The sequence below is a fragment of the Pteropus medius genome, unplaced genomic scaffold (assembly GCF_902729225.1).
Source record: "Pteropus medius unplaced genomic scaffold, Ma_sr-lr_union100, whole genome shotgun sequence".
NCBI classification, from domain to species: domain Eukaryota; kingdom Metazoa; phylum Chordata; class Mammalia; order Chiroptera; family Pteropodidae; genus Pteropus; species Pteropus medius.
Window position 1 is genome coordinate 51,378 of NW_024349796.1, and position 18,566 is coordinate 69,943.

The 18,566-nt window shown below is 35.5% G+C and overlaps 1 protein-coding gene and 1 pseudogene across 1 annotated transcript in view; one reads left to right on the top strand and one right to left on the bottom strand.

Annotated features, from left to right (window-relative positions):
• The window catches only part of FMN2 (formin 2), a 325,489-nt gene that overhangs the window by 42,286 nt on the left and 264,637 nt on the right, over positions 1–18,566 (top strand). The window contains exon 6 of the mRNA XM_039883627.1: positions 14,787–14,842. Within this exon, the coding sequence (XP_039739561.1) occupies positions 14,787–14,842 (56 nt within the window). The remainder of the gene's footprint in view (positions 1–14,786; positions 14,843–18,566) is intronic.
• Positions 15,877–15,996, bottom strand: LOC120619395 (uncharacterized; annotated as a pseudogene).

Below are 18,566 nucleotides of genomic sequence, written 5' to 3' on the forward strand. Positions count from 1 at the left end.
TTCATACCATTATAGTCAGAAATATGTTTGTTAGGATTTTAACCTTCTTAAATTTATTGAGACTAGTTTCGTGCCTCAACATATATTCTATTCTTGAGAATGTTCCATGTGGACTTGAGAAGAATGTACATTCTGTGTTTTATTTTTGTTTTTTGTTTTTTGTTTTTTAAGATGGAAAGTTCGATAGATATTTAAGTCTACTTGGTCTAATATGTCATTTAAGGATGACGTTTCCTGATTGACTTTCTGTTTGGATGATCTAATCGTTACTGTCAAGGGGTAGTCAAGTCCCATTCTACAATTGTAATTTTGTCTATTTCTCCCTTTAGCTCTGTTATTAATCACCTTATATATTTCATGCTCCCAGGTTGGGTGCATATGTATTGATAAGTGTAATGTTTTCTTGATGAATTGTCCCTTATATCATCATAAAATGTCCATCTTTGTCTTTCGTCACCTTTTTTATCTTAAAATCTATTTTGTCTGCTATAAATACTGCCATACCACTTTTCTCTTGGTACTATTTGCTTGAAGTATCATCTTCCACCCCTTCACTTTGAGCTTGTATTTGTCTTTAAAGATGAGATGAGTCTCCTGCAGGTACTATGTTGTTGGGTCTTGTTTTTTTAAACCATTCACTACTCTATGCCTTTTGATTGGTAATTTCAGTTGATTTACATTTAGGGTGATTATTGATATATGAGGACTTACTATAGCCATTTTTTTCTTTTGTTTTCTGATTGTTCTGTGTTGCCATTGTTTCTTTCCCTTGGTGATTCTGTCTACTATTTTAATTTGGCATTTCCTATGATTTTTTTTTTTAATGTTTTATGTCTCAGCTCTGGATTTTAGTTTTGTGTTTACCATTAGGTCTGTGTAAAATGTCTCATATATACAATAATCCTTTTTCTTCCGAAAGCCTCATCTTCATTCACCCGTACTCCTTTGGTGCTTTTCCTCCTCCCCTTTATGATTTTGTTGAAAGAAATTACCTTTGTTTATGTCATGTGTTCATTACCAAATTACAGTAGTTATAATTATTTTTAATGTCCCTTTTCTCTTTTAACTTTTATGTTATAATTTAGTGTTTATTGACCTATTCTGAAGTAGATTTGCAGTTTTCTGCTTCTGTCTCTTAATTATCTTACTCAGAGTTTTGTATACTTTTGTGTATTTGTTTCCAGTGCAAGTGCTTCTTTCAACAATTTTTGTAATGAAGGTCTTGTGGTGGTAAATTCTTTCAGCTTTTGTTTGTTTGGGAAAGCTTTTATTTAATTTTCATATGTAAAAGATAACTTTGCTGGATATATTATCCTTGGGTGATGGTCCTCTTTTTTTTTGGTATTTTGAAGGTTTCCTTCTGCTCGCTGAGAAATATGATGACAGTCTAATGGGATTTCCTTTGTAAGTTATGGTCTTTATTCCCCCTGACTCCCAGCTTCCTTGAGAATTCTTTGTCATTAATTTTCTTTTTCTTATCTTTGTTTTATTTTTTAAATAATATATATATATTTATTTTTCAATTACAGTTTGTATAGAATATTGTTAATTTTAGATGTGCAGCATAGTTAATAGACATTTATATAGCTTATGAAGTGATCACTCCGATAAATCTAGTACCCATTTGACACCATACATTGCTACCACAATATTATTGACTATATTCCCTATGCTATACTTTACATCTCCATGACTATTTGTAGTGACCAATTTGTACTTCTTAATCCCTTTCTCTTTTTACCCACTCCTCAACCCCTTTCCCATCAGATAACCATGAAAATGGTATTTGTATCTATAGTTTCTTTCTGTTTGTTTATTTTAGTTTTTAGATTCCACATGTAAGTGAAATTATATGGTATTTTTCTTTCTCTGTCTGATTTATTCCACTCAGCAAAATACTCTCTAGGTCCATCCATGTTTTTGTAGGTAGCAAGATTTCATTCTTATTTATGGCTGAGTAATATACCATTGTACATATGTACCACCTCTTCTTTATCCATTCATTTACTGATGGACACCCCGGTAGCCTCTATATTTTGACTTGTAAATAAAGATGCAATGAACATATGATTCACATGTCTCTTAATGTAGTGCTTTGGACTTCTTTGATAAATACCCACAAGTGGGATTACTGGGTTCTTCCTTGTCTTATGTTACAGGCTTTGTTTTAAAGTCTATTTTCCCCCAGATAAGTATTGCTACCCCAGCTATTTTGTTTGTTTGTTTTCATTTTCATGAAATATCTTTTCACATCTCTTTACTTTTAGTATGGGTGTCTTTTAATTTTAAGTGAGTCTCTTGTAGGCAGCATATTTAAGGATATTGTTTTCTCATCCATCTGGCCACCTTATCTTTTGATTAGAACATTTAATCTATTTATATTTAAAGTTATTGTTGATAGTTATGTAGTTATTACCATTTTATTATTCATATTTTTAAATATGAATAATATTTTTTTCTTTCTTCTTAAAGAAGTCCCTCTGACATTTCTTGTAGTACTGGTTTGGTGGTGATGAACTCTTTTAGCTTTTTCTTGTCTGAGATGCTCTTTATTTGTTCTTAGATTATAAGTGATAGCTTTGATGGATAGAGTAATCTTAGTTGTAGGTCATTACTTTTCATCGTTTTGAATATTTCATGCCAATACATTCTGTTCTGCAAAGATTCTGTTGAGAAGTCAGCTGACAGTCTTATTGGAGCTCTCTTGATTGTAGGTAACTAATTGCTTTTCTTTTGTTGCTTTTAAAATTTTCTCTTTGTCTTTAACCTTTGTCATTTTAATTATGATGTATTTTGGTTTGGACCTCTTTGGGTTCATCTTATTTGAGACTCTCTGTGCTTCCTGGGCTTGTATGTCTATTTCCTTTGCCAGGTGAAGGAAGTTTTCTGTCATTATTTCTTGAAATAGGTTTTCAATTCCTTGCTCTCTCTCTTCTTCTGGTACTACTATGATGCGAATGTTGGTATATTTCATGTTGTATCAGAAGCCCCTTAAAAATATCCTCATTGGAGGGGGAGGGTTCTTTTTTTCTTTTTTGTTGTTCAGATTGGGTGTTTTCTGCTACCTAATCTTCTAAATCACTGATTCGATCCTTCACTTCATCTAATCTACTGTTAATTCTTCCTAAGGTATGTTTCATTTCAGTTATTGTACATCGAACATCCTTATAATAAGTGTTTTGAACTCTGCATCTGGTAGATTGCTTGTCTACATTTTGTTTAGTTCCTTTTCTGGAGCTTCGTTCTCTTCTTTTATTTGGGACATGTTTCTTTGTCTCCTCATATTGGCTGCCTCTCTGTGTTTGTTTCTATGTATTAGATAGGGCTGCTCTGTCTCTTGGTCTTAGTAGAGTGGCCTTATGTAGTCGGTGTCTTGTGGGTCCCAGTGGCACAGTCTCCTTTGTCACCTGAGCTGGGTACTCCAGATATGTCCCTTGTTTGGGTTGTGTGTGTGCCCTCTTGTTGTAGTTGAGCCTTGGTTGCTGTTTGCACGTCAGTGGGAGGGGTTGACCCTCAGGCTGATTGGTTGTTAGGACTGGTCGTGACCAGTGAAGGAGCTGTTGTGCAAGGGCTGATCTTATGAAACAGGATTCACTTTAGCAGGACGCTGGTGACTGCCCAGTCTGCCCTTTGGTATCTTCCTCTGCTTTGGCCCTAGGAGTTGATGCAGCTCACTATGAAGTAGGCTGCCTGGTGTGCTAACTTTGTGGCCTCCTGGGAGGGGCTGTGTTGCAGGCGGCTGTGTTGCAGGCTACATTCAGCCATAGCTGTGCCATGCCTAGGATTACCTGGCAGGTGCCACGGAGCAATCCGCAGATGGCTACGACTTGGGTATACCTGCAAGTTTGGTGGAAGAGGGTTTCTGGGAATCCCAAGCATGGAGCAACTGTTAGCAGGTTGATAGAGACTCAAATATGGCAGCCACCTGTGTTTGCACACTGGTTGCGGTGAGGACCCAACAAAGGAAAAGTGACCTCCACAAGCACTTTTTTTTTTGAGAGAATGCTATGCCTCCAGCCATCACCCTGAACCTCCCCACATGTCCCTGGTGTCCTCTGAGCTGCTGCCTCAACACCGGAGCCCAGAGATAGTGAGTTTGTCAGCGAGTAAGTTTTATCCGTAAGACCTTCAAGTGGAACATCCAGGACCTCCGCAGCCCTCCACCACACTCAGCCATAGTCTCTGCTGATTTTCACATATAGATTTTGTGCAGACTCTTCTTCTGGACTCTAGAACCCTGGGCTAGACAGCTTGAATGAAGCTGGGGCCCCCTCACTCCTCTGGGTGGACCCCTGCAGCCTATATATCCCTCTCAACTTTCAGTCACCACACACGAATGTGGAACCAGCCTGTTCCATGTCTCTGCCCTTCCTACCAGTCTCAAAGTGGTCCCTTCTGTATGCCCTTAATTTCAGGACTCCTGTTCAGCTAGACTTCTGGCAATTTTCAATGATGGTAGTTCTGTAGTTTAGTTGTAATTTTGATGTGGACAAACAGCATTTACCTACTCTGTCATCTTGACTGGAAATCTTTTTGTCATTAATTTTTTGACATTAGATATTTTGTTAGCCCCCTCTGTTCTAAAGTCTAATTCTTTCTGTTGGCTGGGAAGTTCTCATCAATTATTTCTTTGAGTAAACTCTCTGTTGTTGTTGTTGTTGTTGTTGTTGTTGTTGTTGTTGTTGTTGTTTTAATCTCTGTCTTTAATGTCCGATATATCTACTATCCTTTGGTTTCTTTTCTTAATGTAGTCAGATAATTCTCATAGTTTTTTTCTTTTTTTTATTTTTATTTCTATTATTTTCTCTCTTCCCCTTGGTTATTTTTAGGTTTCTGTGTTCAAGTTCACTTATACTCTCTTCTATCTGGACTGTTCTGTTTCCAGTGCTCTCTAATACATTTCTCATCTCATTTCTTGAGTTCTTCAGCTCCAGAGTTTGTTTCTTTTTCATGCTTTCAGCCTATTTGGTTAAGTAATCCCTATGTTCATTATTATTCTTGAGCTCATTGAACTGCCTTTCTGAGTCTTCTTATATAGCCTCAAATTTCTTCATAACTGTAATTTTGAATTCTTTGTTATTTAAATCAGTCTTGATGACTTTGCGTTTGATTTCTGAAGACAGTTTGCTTTCTTTCTGTGCTCACAAGTTACCTTGGTTGTTCATGGTATTCGATGGATTGTTTCTTTGTCTGTGCTTTTGAGATAGTGATTTCTTTTCTTTTTTATCTACTGTTTTGCTCTCAATGGTTCAGCAGATTGACAGGTAGAGTACTTTCCTTTGCTTTTCAGTAGATGGTGTTGCAGTGCTATTTTTTGTTTTCTCTTACCTGCACTATATGCGCTGCTGGGTTTGTGGTGGAGCCACATCACTTTAGTTAAGGAAAATGCTGCATAACCACTGGGATGATGGTTGTACCCTCTATGTGTAGCTCACCTTGGTTATGGAGCCACCACCGTTGTAGTCACAGAATGTGATGTGTGGTAGAGAAGCAATGTTCAAGTTCCCAGAATTGCCTCCTGTTTCTGCTGTTGTTTTGACTTTATTGGCTCTACAGGGTTGTGTGTAGTAGACTAAGCAAGATCGAGATCTTGTGGCTTCACACCTCTTTCAGTAATGGCTGTCAGTGGCACTGCTGGTTGTTTACAGCTTTCCAGTCACCTCTACCTCATTCTGATGGGATGAAGAGGTAGGATGGGAGATGCTTTTTTCTGCCCCTCTTATGCTTTAGGCTATAGTGTGAGGGCTCCAGATCAACTTCTCCTCTGATATCACCCTCACCGGTGCCGAGGTAAGCTCTGAAATGCATCTGTGGACATCGTCCCTGTCCCTCCGATCCATCCTGCTTCCCCCTATTTGTTCCGTCATGTCCCCCTTCAGATGCCCTGGTGCGTGGATCCTTCAGGTGTATTTGTGTGTTGAGCAGCAGATTCTTTGTAGAGTTATAGTTGCTTGTATTCTAAATTTAAGGAGAGAAACAGTGGAGTCTTCTCTGTCTGCCATGATGCTGATGCCAGTGGTCATTATTTATGTACTTTTTCTACTTTTAGAAAAATGTTGCTGTAAAACAGAATGCTGTGTTACACCGGCAGCAGCCTCATGCATCTTGTGTCTCTTGATTGCATCATTTTTATCTTGTGTCTGATTTAATCTTGTGTTGTTTTGTACAGTAACATGTTGTATGAGTTTGTAGCGTATGAGCCATAAGCTGTATACCATGTAGCCTAGGTGTTTAGTAGATTATGCCATCTAGATTTATGTAAGTGTACCTGTGATGTTAGCATGATGATGAACTCGCCTAACCTTGCATTTCTCAGAATACATTTCTGTCATTAAGTTGCACACGACTGTAGCAGAATAGATCAATTTCATTGACAGTTCTTTTAATAGGGGTTCATATCTTGTGTTTTACATCATTGGTTAGGGTAATATTTTCATTTTTTTCTTCCCTACGGCATCTACTTTTCTCAACTTTTCTAACTGAAAACTTTATATTTTCCTTTAAAATTTTAGGGCACTTTAAAAAACAGTTATGAAACATTTGGAGGTACACTAGATTGAAAGTTAATTAGTGATAATCCAAATTTTAGTTTGGTAAAAGATGATAGCTGGAATTAATACCAAGACGTGTGTACTACAATGTTTTCATTGTTATTGGACATAGTTTGCAAAATGCCAGAGCAAGTAAATTTTAATGTAATAATTGATCTCCTTTTAAAATATGCATTCTTGAAGAGGATGATTGAAGTAAGTAGAAAATAATGCAGTGACTTGTTTTACTGCAGTTAGTCTGTTATAAACCTCAACAGCCATAGAGCATTCTTTTGTCCGTATGATCTAATGGCACTATCTAAACCTTTCCTGCTGTGACTCTATGGGGCATTCTCATGCTGGGGTGCCACACCAGCTGCCCCTTCTTAGTCAAACAGTCAAGTCAATTATAAGAGTGATAATGTCTGTAATATAGTGAAAGGCTTGTATAGAGATTTTTGTTTTTGTTTTTGTTTTTTTTTTAATATATACACAAACACACACATTGTGTAGTGACATCCTGGTTAAAACTACTATTTGCAACATGTAGCCCTTTGCTTTTATTTATTTATTTATTTATTTATTTATTTATTTATATATATTTATGTACATATATAAAAATAAATATATATTTATATATATATTTATGTACATATATATATTTTACTTTTTAATTTTAAGTGAAAGAGTTCGATGACTCTTTTTCTATTTATATATATATTTATGTACATATATAAACATAAATATATATATTTATATTTATATATAAATATAGATACATATATTTATGTACATATATATATATTTTACTTTTTAATTTTAAGTGAAAGAGTTCAATGACTCTTTTTCCCCCAAAGGGTAAAGTATTGCACTTCTATTTTAGAAATTTGAGAACTTGTCTTTTGCCTTTTTTTTTTTTTTCGGTCTTCTGGCTCTTAATATTGTTTACAATTTCACATGTCCAGCTAATTCAGATTTCTGTTGCTCCCTCTTCTGCCTTTGGCATGGATATCACTTTAACTTTTTCATGATCTCTTCTGTGAAAGATGTTTTTCTTCACTTTCATATATAGACTGAGAAATTGACCCTCCCTTACTTGAATCTGAAGTGCAAGGACCAAGACGAAGCCTTGGTGCCCCTCCCCACATGAGTTGCAGAGGGCTGAGGATTCCTGTGAATCTTTTACTCCCAACCTGACCCCCTACACAGCTGGCATTGTCTCTACAGAAATCGACCTTCGAGGTATATAGAATGCCTCTTGGAAGGTTAAGGCCAGCTAGAAAGGAATTTAGGAAGCAACATGCTCCTAATTCCGTGCTCATGGAATTTTAATCATATCTCTATCATTTGAATTATTTATATGTTATAATTTACCTGTTTATACATATCTGTCTTCTTTGCAGACTCCCAACATTTGAAGACCTTTGGACACATAGTATATAATTAAATATTTGAGTGAATAAATGGAGATCATAAAATCTAAGCAAACATCTACTCAGCACATGAATACAAGCATTTCAGGGAGAACTTCGTATGTGAGGGATCATCCCATGGTCCATTTTAGAGGCTCAATAACAAGTTTCAAAGGGTCATAGATTTATACAAAATCAAAGAGATAATTAATTTTAGCTTTCAAATTCATGGAGAACAAGAGCCAAATGTCTAGATGTGAATAGAGGCTTGATCATTCTTGTTGCATCTTCGGAAAATCAAGTCCATATCTTTCTTTGAAAATGTAAATTTTTTCAAAAAAAAAAAGAAAGTGAACATAGGAATGATTTTTATAAAGGCCATTTGATCACAGGAAATCCTGGAGAAAATTATATAGAAGGAGAGCTGGTAGAAACGTGGCAGAATCTTTTTGTGTAGAAATTCTAAAACGTGTGTTTACATGCTGGCTGAAAGAATTGTAACCCACCTTTGCTCCAACAAAGATTTGAAGAGCTGATAAATGTGGCAGAATCTTTTTGTGTAGAAATTCTAAAATGTGTGTTTACATGCTTGCTGAAAGAATTGTAACCCACCTTTGCTCCAACAAAGATTTGAAGAGGTGATATATTCCTAAGGTATGGAAAGGATTACAATGGAAAGTAGATCAAACTGAAAGGAATTTAGGATGCAACAATAAAATGAAGCTGCGATGTAAGCTAGCGTATTGCAATGTGTTTCAGAAAGACATGCAATTTTTAATTAAATTAAATTATTGTATTGTATTAGTTTCAGGTGTACAGAATATTGGTTAGACATTTATGTAATTTATGAAATGATGCCCCTGATTACTCTACACCTGGCACTACACACAGCCATTAAAATATTATTGACTACATTCCTTACGCTATACTCTACATCTCCATGAGTATTTTGTACTTACCCATTTGTACATCTTAATCCTTTCACTTTTTTCACCCAGCCCCAAATCCCCCTTTCCTCTAGTAATCACCAGTTTGTTCTCTGTATCTATGAGTCTTTTCATTTTGGTTGTTTATTTTTTCCTTAGATTCCACATATAAATACAACCATATGGTATTTGTCTTTCTCTGTCTGACTTATTTCACTCAGCATAGTATCCTCTAGGTCTATCATGTCATTGCAAATGGTAAATTTCAATTTTTATGGCTGAGTAATATTCTCTTGTATATATGTGCCACAGCTTCTTTTTCCTATTGACGAGCACTGTTGATGATAGATTTTTTTTTCCATATCTTGCCTATTGTAAATAGTGCTGCAGTGAACACAGGGGTGCATGTATCTTTTCAAATTAATCCTTTTTTTTTTTTGATAAATACCCAGAAGTGCAATTACTGGGTCATAAGTTTCTATTTTTAATTATTTGAGGAACCTCCAGACTGTTTTCCATAGTGGCTGCACCAGTTTGCAATCCCACCAACAATGTATGAGGGTTTTTTTTTTCCATCCTCACCAACACTTGTTTTTTTGATTTATCAATGACAGCCATTCTGACAGGTGTGAGGTGATATCTCATTGTGGTTTTAATTCATATTTCTCTAATGGTTAGTAACCTTGAGCATCTTTTAAGACCTGCAGTTTTTAAAGGTAGTTGGAAATTTACCCCTCATGTTTAAAGAAGATAGAGAAATGGGAGCGAATCTACATTATCTTGTATGTCCATGTCCATGTGATTAAAAGCGATAGTCTCTCAGAGAAGCACAACTTTTCTGACCTCTAATATTCAAAAGAAATATTTCTTTTTCTGGGTGTCTACCCCAAAAATTTGAAAACATTTATCCGTAAAGATATATGTATCCCAATGTTCATTGCAGCGTTATTGATGGTGGCCAAGACATGGAAACAGCAAAATGCTCTTCAGTAGCTGATTAGATAAAAATGTGATTCACATATACAAGGAATATTACTCACCCATAAGAAAAGATGAAATGCTGTCATTTATGACAATATGGATGAATCTTGAGATAATTATACTAAGTGAGATGTCAGACAGAAAAAGTTGAGTACCATATGATATGTATATGATATAAAGTGGGATATAAACCTGAAAGCAACAATCGAACAAGATGAACAGAGATCATAGACACAGACAACAGTTTACTGATTAGTGGAGGGAAAAGGCGGCGGGGAGGTAGATAAGGATAAAGGGGGTCAGATAGGGGTCAAATGCATGGTGCCAAAGGAGATTTGACTTTGGGTGATGAACACACAATGCAATACATAGATGATATCTTACTGAATTGTACACTTGAAACCTATATAATTTTATTAACCAATGTCACCCCAATAGATTTAATAAAAAAGAGGTATTCCTAATGGTTACTAATAAGAGAGATTCTGTGTGATGTAATGCAAATACAGGGTCATTAACTTATTTCCAGATTTAGTCCAACAACTTTAACACATGTTCAACTGGGATAATACAGAAATTCTGTAAGAAGTCAAAGGAGGGTTTGATAGCATTCTTCCTCTCAACTTCTCACGTGATCAAAGGGTATAATATACTAGAATGGATTGACTGTGTGTCCTGTAGATCTTCATTTCTTTTGTTTTCTTTTTTCTTCTTCCTTTTTTTGTAAAATCAGCCTTTTTTTTTTGTAAAATATGCAAGCTAAAGCCGGTGTAGATATCTTCTGTTGGCAATGAGGGGAAGATTCAAAATATTAAATAATCAAACAGACATAGGGTTGGACCCTTTTTCAAAAATTACATGTTTAACCCTATCTTCATTTGTGGGGGGACATGTTATGCCAGAAATAAAAACATCCACCATTTATTAGGCAGCTAATCATAAGTCATAATAGTAAAATGAATTTTGATAAATTATTTTTCAATTAAATTGACTAGATTTAAATCAAATTGATATATACCATTAAAGAAGCTTTAAGTTAATAATATATAAGTTCATTTTAACTTATGAAAATGTAAGTGTTTAGAAACTACTTAATTTATTTTTAGAAGGCATATTTTGTGTATTTTAAAGGAATGATTTGATTTATTTTTCATTCAAACAGAAGCATATCTTATTCTTTTCTCATTGTCCTCTCTCTGCAAATATAAAATTCACCCAAGCGTGTTTTGTTCTATATGCCATAAACTTATTTTGTGATGATAGATGATTTCTGAAACATATTTGGAATTGCAGGGACCCCAGAGTTTTAGATTATGCTCAGAAGTTTATGCGGTAACTTAAAAACAATAGAACATTTAAAGTTTTGTCAAGAATGTTTTCTCTCCTACTTCTTTTCACAGTAACGTTTTTAAAAGAACAGTCTAGTTTCTTAATTCTTAAGAAGAGTGAGTGGAGTTGGCAGTTTTGAATGTACTCTTGAGAGAGTTCTCACTGGGTCACTCTTTAAAAACAACCCTCACTGGCTATTTGATGAATATTTAATGGGGACCATCTGTCAGTTCCAGAACTGAGTGCCACTTTTTGCCATTTCTCATGCTTTTCTTTTTCTCTTTTTTCTCTCCCATTCTTACTTTTTTCTCTGTTATTTTTCCTTCTCTTTACCATTTATTTTTTTCTTTTTCTAATTGTTCTTTCATTTTACCCTTTATTTTATAGTACAGATATTCTGTATGTCTCTTTCACCTTAAAATCTTCACCTTTTGCAAATGGGAGAATTTTATTTTTTTAATGGCTGAGTAATATTCCATTGTATATATGAACCATAATTTCTTTATCCAATTGTCTGTCGATGGGCATTTAGGTTGCTTTCATATCATGGCTATTGTAAATTGTGCTGCCATGAATATTGGGGTGCATAGATCTTTATGAATTATTGTTTTGGTTTTCTTTGGATAAATACCCAGAAGTGCAATTGCTGGGTCAAAAGGTATATCCATTTTTAATTTTTTGAGAAACCTCCAGACTGTTTTCTATAGCAGCTGTACCAATTTGCAGTCCCACCAACAATGTATTTGCAATGACATGGATGGACCTAGAGATTATTATGCTGAGTGAAATAAGTCAGAGAGAGAAAGATAAATACCATATGATTTCACTTATATGCAGAATCTAAGGAACAAAAAGAACAAACTAATCAAAAACAGAATTCTAAATATCGTAGACAATTTGGTGATGTAAAGAAGGGAGGGATTTTGGGGGGCTGGGAGAATGGGGTGAAGGGTTAAGGAAGTACAGATTAATAGTTGCTAGTTGGTCATCGGGATGGGGATCACGGCAGAGGGAATGCAGTCATCATTAATATGCTGGCTAGATGGAGGGCCAGGGGAGGGAGGGAGCAATTGGGGGCATCGTTTTATGAACTATATAGATGTCTAACCAATGTACTGTATACTTGAAACTAATTTAAATAAATAAATTTTTTTAAATGACAAAAAAAATTATTCACCCTTTATAACTCCTATAATTCAACTAATGATTTTGTCGAGAGCATTTTGACATAAATTCCTCTTAGATGTTGTGACACACTGGTTCAAGGAAATAGCATAGTGAAAGGGATGGGTCTGGGAAGATGGATTCAGTTCAAGTGGCCATTGAATCTCACAGAAGGGGCTGAGAGTTTAGGTATAGGTGTTCACAGTATTGACTGAAACACCTTTTGTAGTTCATTGTTCTGGTAAATTGCACATGTCCTTATCAGAGCCCAGGAGTTTGTTTTCTTGAGTCGGTAACCAGGTCTAGGACTATAGAATAAAAGCTGGGAAACACTGTATGCATTTCCGGTGGGAAGACCTGTTAGTGTTCCAGCAGCAGGTCCTGGGGTCACTCGTGTACTATCTAAATCGCAAGGAAAAGAAGAGAACATTTTATTTTCTACTTTTATTTTCTACTTTTATTTTCTACTTTTAGTCACCCCAGAACCTTGTCTGGAGGCTGCTGTGTTTGGGGTTGGTGGTATGGGGTTTGGAGGTGACTAAAAGTAGAAAATAAAAGTATTTCAGAGTTTGGATTTGCTTTAGTGTTAATTGATGGCTAGCTTTGATGTTAAAGGTGTTTATTCAAAATTGGTTAAGTCTGGTGTTAAGTTTAGAGTACAGATTTGTCAGTATAAGAGAGAAGGATCCCTTTTTGATCAACTCAGTGAAATACAGTGTTTGGGAAAATGGTTGTATTGTAAGGCCACTTACTACTCTATTGTCATAGTGACATCTGTTGGTAAATGACGATGTCATGCTATTTTTAGTGATTTTTGTTTTGAAAGATAGACTCGGATGAGGTGCAGATATTAGCTAATGGCAAAGTGGTATCCTCTCTCTTTCCCTACTGCAGCAACTCACTCTTCATGGTGGCACTCACTTTCATGGTTCGATCATTCTTTTGATCACTCCTTTTGTTCCCTCTTACAATCACTCAACACATATTTTAAACATCTGTTGTGTGCCAGGCACTATTCTAGGACCTGGGGATACAATAAGGAAAATAAATCTACAAAATATCTTTAGTCATGGAATTTTAGTTTAGTTTGGGTAAGAGAGATAATGAATGAGTAGGCAAGCAAGGGAATTACATAATATATTGTGTGATGATCCATGTCATAAAGAAAGTAAGTGACAGGGAATGGGGATGCTGGGGAGTGGGTGGGATTGCTACTTTAGGTAGAATGCCCATGGAGGGTGGAGCAAATCCCAGAGGGAAGGAACAAGGAAGAGGGGACTGCAGATCCCTGCCGCTGCAGGGATCCCATGGAGAGAGCATGGCTGGTATGTTAGAGACGCAAGAAGGCCATGTGGCTAGAGCACAATGGGCAAGTAGAGAAAGGCAGAGATGGTTAGAGGAGTCAGCGAGTGTGGGCGGATGAGAGAAGGCTATGGGCCTATGCAGAGATTGTGCTTTATTAACTAAGTGAAATGAAAACTTGCAATGTAGTTTAGCAATATGTTATAAAATTTAAATAATAAGTATCTTTTACTTTTCTATAGCATTGTCACATACATCAACTAAAATGCTGCTAAATTGGGACTGTCTAAATTATCCCCAACAGTGACTGCTATATCTTGTTATGTGTCTGGTCTGCCTGCCAGTTGGGGATGGGGAGCACTGTGACAGTCAGGAGACAAACTCTAGTCTTCAGCTTGCCACCAACTGCTTGTATCATGGGCTCAGATTTCTTACCTGTAAAATGTAGACGATGCCCAAGACGAGTGGTTTTCAGACTGGTCCATGGAGCACTGGGTTTTCACGTAGGCCCTATTATTTTTATTTTTATGTTTTTAATCTTCTGTGCAAGTTCCACATAGAAAAAAGTGTCCCATAGCTTAAAAAAAATCCTGGACTTGGATATGCCCAGCATGAAGATTTTGCAGTCTAACAGACTCCCACATGACCTACTAAAGGATCGAAATCCCTACATAGTGCTGTCACTCTCCTGGTGACAGTGCTCATTCTCTCACTGAAATCAGAAGGTATTTTGTCAATAGTTAGGTAAAGCATTTGAGACTCCATCCTTCAAGGTTGGTGAGCTGGGTTCTGTCACTGTATGGACGTACGCTAAGTGAATAAAAAGTGAATGTCTTAGCAGGTACTTTCTGGCACAAAATAGACTAGGAGTTGAGAAAAGTAACTGATTGATGTGTCAAGAAGGGCTTTATAGGCCTATTCTAATGTTAAAAGTAATAATGACACGAATGTTGGTTATTATATGTTTTATATACTGAAAAGCAGTCCTGTACTCATTATAAAAACAGTATAAATGGAAGATAAACTGAATGTTTTTGGTACTTATAGTTAAACATAGATTTTAGCTAGTTTTATTTTCTGATCAAAGAAAGGGGAAAATTTCTTCTTTAATATATTGACTGTCTTCTTCCTTTCTAACCCAGAATCTCAATCTGCTGTTTTGGAAACTCTGAAAAATTGTTCAGATGCTGTTCAGCAGGTAAGAAGATCTTATTAGGATGTCAAATCCCTTTGTCTCTTATTTGTCTTAAAATTGTGACAGACTCTGATTTACCTTCCCATCTGCCCAGCTAGCTAGGCCACCCTCATTTCCCTAAGTCTCCAGGGTGATCCAGTCTGGCGGAAGGGGATGTTCTCTTCCATTTAGACTTTGTAAAGAAAAACAGCCTTGACGTAGAACTGAGGACAAGCTTTCCGGGAGCCTCATCATTCTACATCCAGCCAAAGAGAGGAACCCACAACAGCTGGCTCTAACAGGAAATGGTAGCCCTTCCAGGAAATGTCATGTGGAGATGTGCTTGGCCAAACTAATAGTCACATAGATAAGAATTAAGAAAAAATCTCAGAAGTTTTGTAAAATCAACATTCTTAACTTGCTTTGGTGGATGAAACATTAGTTAGCATCTGTTTAATTTACATAGAAACTATTTTTTCTGCCAAAATTTATGTCTTTCTTCTTTTTTTCTCTTCTTGAGAAAAAAAAAAGAAAGGAAACACATGGAATAGTAATTGTGGATAGCAATTGCTCTTTTGGATATAAAATCACTTAAAAAATTTACTTACACGTTCTCCTAACTATTCTTTTGAAAATAACTTAGTATTAGAAAGTGGTAAGTAATTACTAAGTAAGAAGAGTATGTTCTCTTGGGAAACGAGCAGACTCATACGTGGGTTCTAGGCTCAGGTCAATTTCTGGTTAGTGTATGACAACATACATAGGCATACATAGGCTATATGGGACATAGTGATCGTTATTCTTTGTAAAATTTTAAAAATTTGATGACTTTTGAGAATTTTCCAAGTTCAGAATAATTGCCCCTTTGAAAAGAAGCAACCCTACATCATATATGAAAGTCGTGCTCCCCCTAGAGGAGAAACAAGGATATAACATTGGTCAGTAACTTTATTTTATAATTTAGTGGTGCTTTTCAAAAATATAATTACATTGGCCATTATCCTACAAGTAAAGATATTCTTTAATTAACTAATTAATTTATCTATTTATCTTTTTTACATCTACAGCATCTGGTCTTCCTAGGTAGTCTCCCGTTCAAGTACTAACCAGGCCTGACCCTGCTTAGCTTCTGAGATCAGACAGGATCGGGCTTTGTTCAGGGTGGCATGGCCATAGACTACAGATATTCTTAAGGATAGTGCCATAACACAGGTTTTCCCAACTTTGTCAGAGCAGAGACTTACATCAGGCTGGGGCACTTGGAGAGGTATGACAGACTCAACTGATGGTTTTTTTATAATTGGTCATGTGACCAACAATAGTGAATATGATGAAGGAGGATAAAAAGAGGTAAAGAGAAATAAAGTCAGAAATGATTAAGAAAAATAGTGCTCTAAAAATATTCTCATTATGTTTATAGCTTTTAAAAAATTTTTTCAGGCATGTCTAAATTGTGATTTGAGATTATGTATTTGATTTTTCTGAATTCTTATTTCCAGGACATATATTACTGAATTCTTTGTTATATATGATAATGCCTGTGAAGTCCTGGACAGAAAGTATTCCGTACTATCCACAGCAGTAAAACATGTACTGCATTGCTTTATGTATTAAGAGTCTAGCTGTAATAATTCGATATACATATATTCATGTGTATCAAATGGTAGTGATTTTTTCTTGAGCTGTGAACCATGGTAAAATGTATTGTAATAAGCAGGTAACTTGATGAGCTGAATGATGTAGAAACATGTGCTATTATAGCATAGAAACTCAAAGGTGAAATAGATTGATTTAAATGTCAGATCTTCTCCATTTCTTGTGGCCAGTGAAGTGTCCAGAAACCAGATAATATACTTAATTGAGAAGTAACAAATCTGTAAACAATTGAGGTTAAGCATTCAACAATGGCATTACTTAGTTTTGAAATTATTGACCCTTTGTCATAAGCTTATTTTATGGACTCGTTCTTTTCTTAGATGATATGTGTATGTTTCATAAGAGCATAAAGTAACCGGCCATAAGAGTGATAAAGGGAATGAATTAATTACCCAATTACCCATCTACTGTGCATCTATTTTTTTTTACCATATTATCTTAAGTAATTCTTATAATAATCTTTTAACTATTATAAAATATATTTAAAGAAATTATAATGTGATAAAATGATATTTATAGAAGTGAACTTGCTTAAGGCCACAAAATTGATAAAGAGTGAGAGCCAGGTCTTACCTAAACATAGGTCCGTTTGATTTTATACCTTATGTTTTCTCAACTATGACAAAATTATACTTTTACATGGATAGTTGTCCTTTGGCTATTTAATACTATCTCGTGCCCAAATCATGAGGCGGATGAGATAAGAAGTTTATTTTGAAAGTTATTCTATTATATTTAAACTACACCATTTATGAGTCAGGTGTCAAGATACATTTTAGACGCAAAGAGAGACTATACATTTTAAACTTTTACTATAACTTTGGTGTGCTAAACTGTGTCAGTTTTACTAACTTTGATGCTTCAATGCTCTTTAAAAAATTACAATTTTATTTTTCATGTGATGTACCTTGCTTTTTTCTTCTTTGTCACTAGATGGCAGTTCTGTATCTCTGTAAATTACCACTGTGGAAGGAAATGAGAGGTTGTAAGCCGCTTTGCTCTGTTTGAGTGATGAACATAAGAGGTTTTCTGGTTCATCCGTGGCTGCCTGTGTTATTTTGTGGTCATAATGCTAGATCCCCAGGACTGCTTAGTCAGAGGCACGAAGCAGAGTTGGAAAGCACCCTCTAAGTGTTTCTTCAGATGTGAGTTCAGGCACCTGTTCTCTCAATCTAAGCACTGTGGAATTTATTGAATGAGTTTTGACTTTTACTCTCTCCCTGTAGTTAATAATTCTGAGAGCTCCATATCCCTAGAAAAAACACATGACTCATAAAGCTTTTCTCCACTACAAGGAGTGGTGTTGCCAGAGAGTCTGATGCTTAAAGCAAATACAGCTGGCAGAGCTGAAAGAATATAGCTATTTCTTGAGTGTTTTTATTGATGGCCATGTGGAATTAGGAAGTTTTAAAATAAAACTGCATTTTTCAGACCTCAATTACTGATAATCATAATTACGAGAAATATGCTCTGAATATCTGCTATGTCTAAAGAATTATTTCATAAAACCGAAATAGGACTGCCATTCAATTCTGTTGTTTTATTCTTTAGCATTCGAAATACTATTTAAACTGTAATTATCTTTACATTCTACAATATATAAATAGCAACATGTCAACTGTATTCTCTAAAAACATTTGCTCCTGGTTAAAGGTTACTGTATGGTAGCAAGGCTGGTTACCACTCAGTTTTAAAATTACATTTTTGCTTTTTAAATAATATATAAAATTCATGTTTTAAAATGGTTTCTTGACATCTTTTCCAATGTAAATGGACAGGTTGATAGGTAAATAGAAAACAATTTGACCTTTAAAAACTCTAGCTTTGGGTAAGAAGTGATAATTATCAGACAATTGAAAGTTGGATCTCTACACATTATGATATTAATTGTGACTGGCCATGTATATTACAAAGTGCTGGATAATAAAAAGAAATACAATCCTATCAGCCCTCTTACTCCATTTGTTATATAGTTTATGTGCAAATAAATTATCAAAGGTCAGAAAAAGTCTTACTATTTGATATTACTGACAAGATCCTATCTCAGTCCAGTTTTAATCTCCTTTGAAGCTGGCTAAAAACTCTTCTCTTA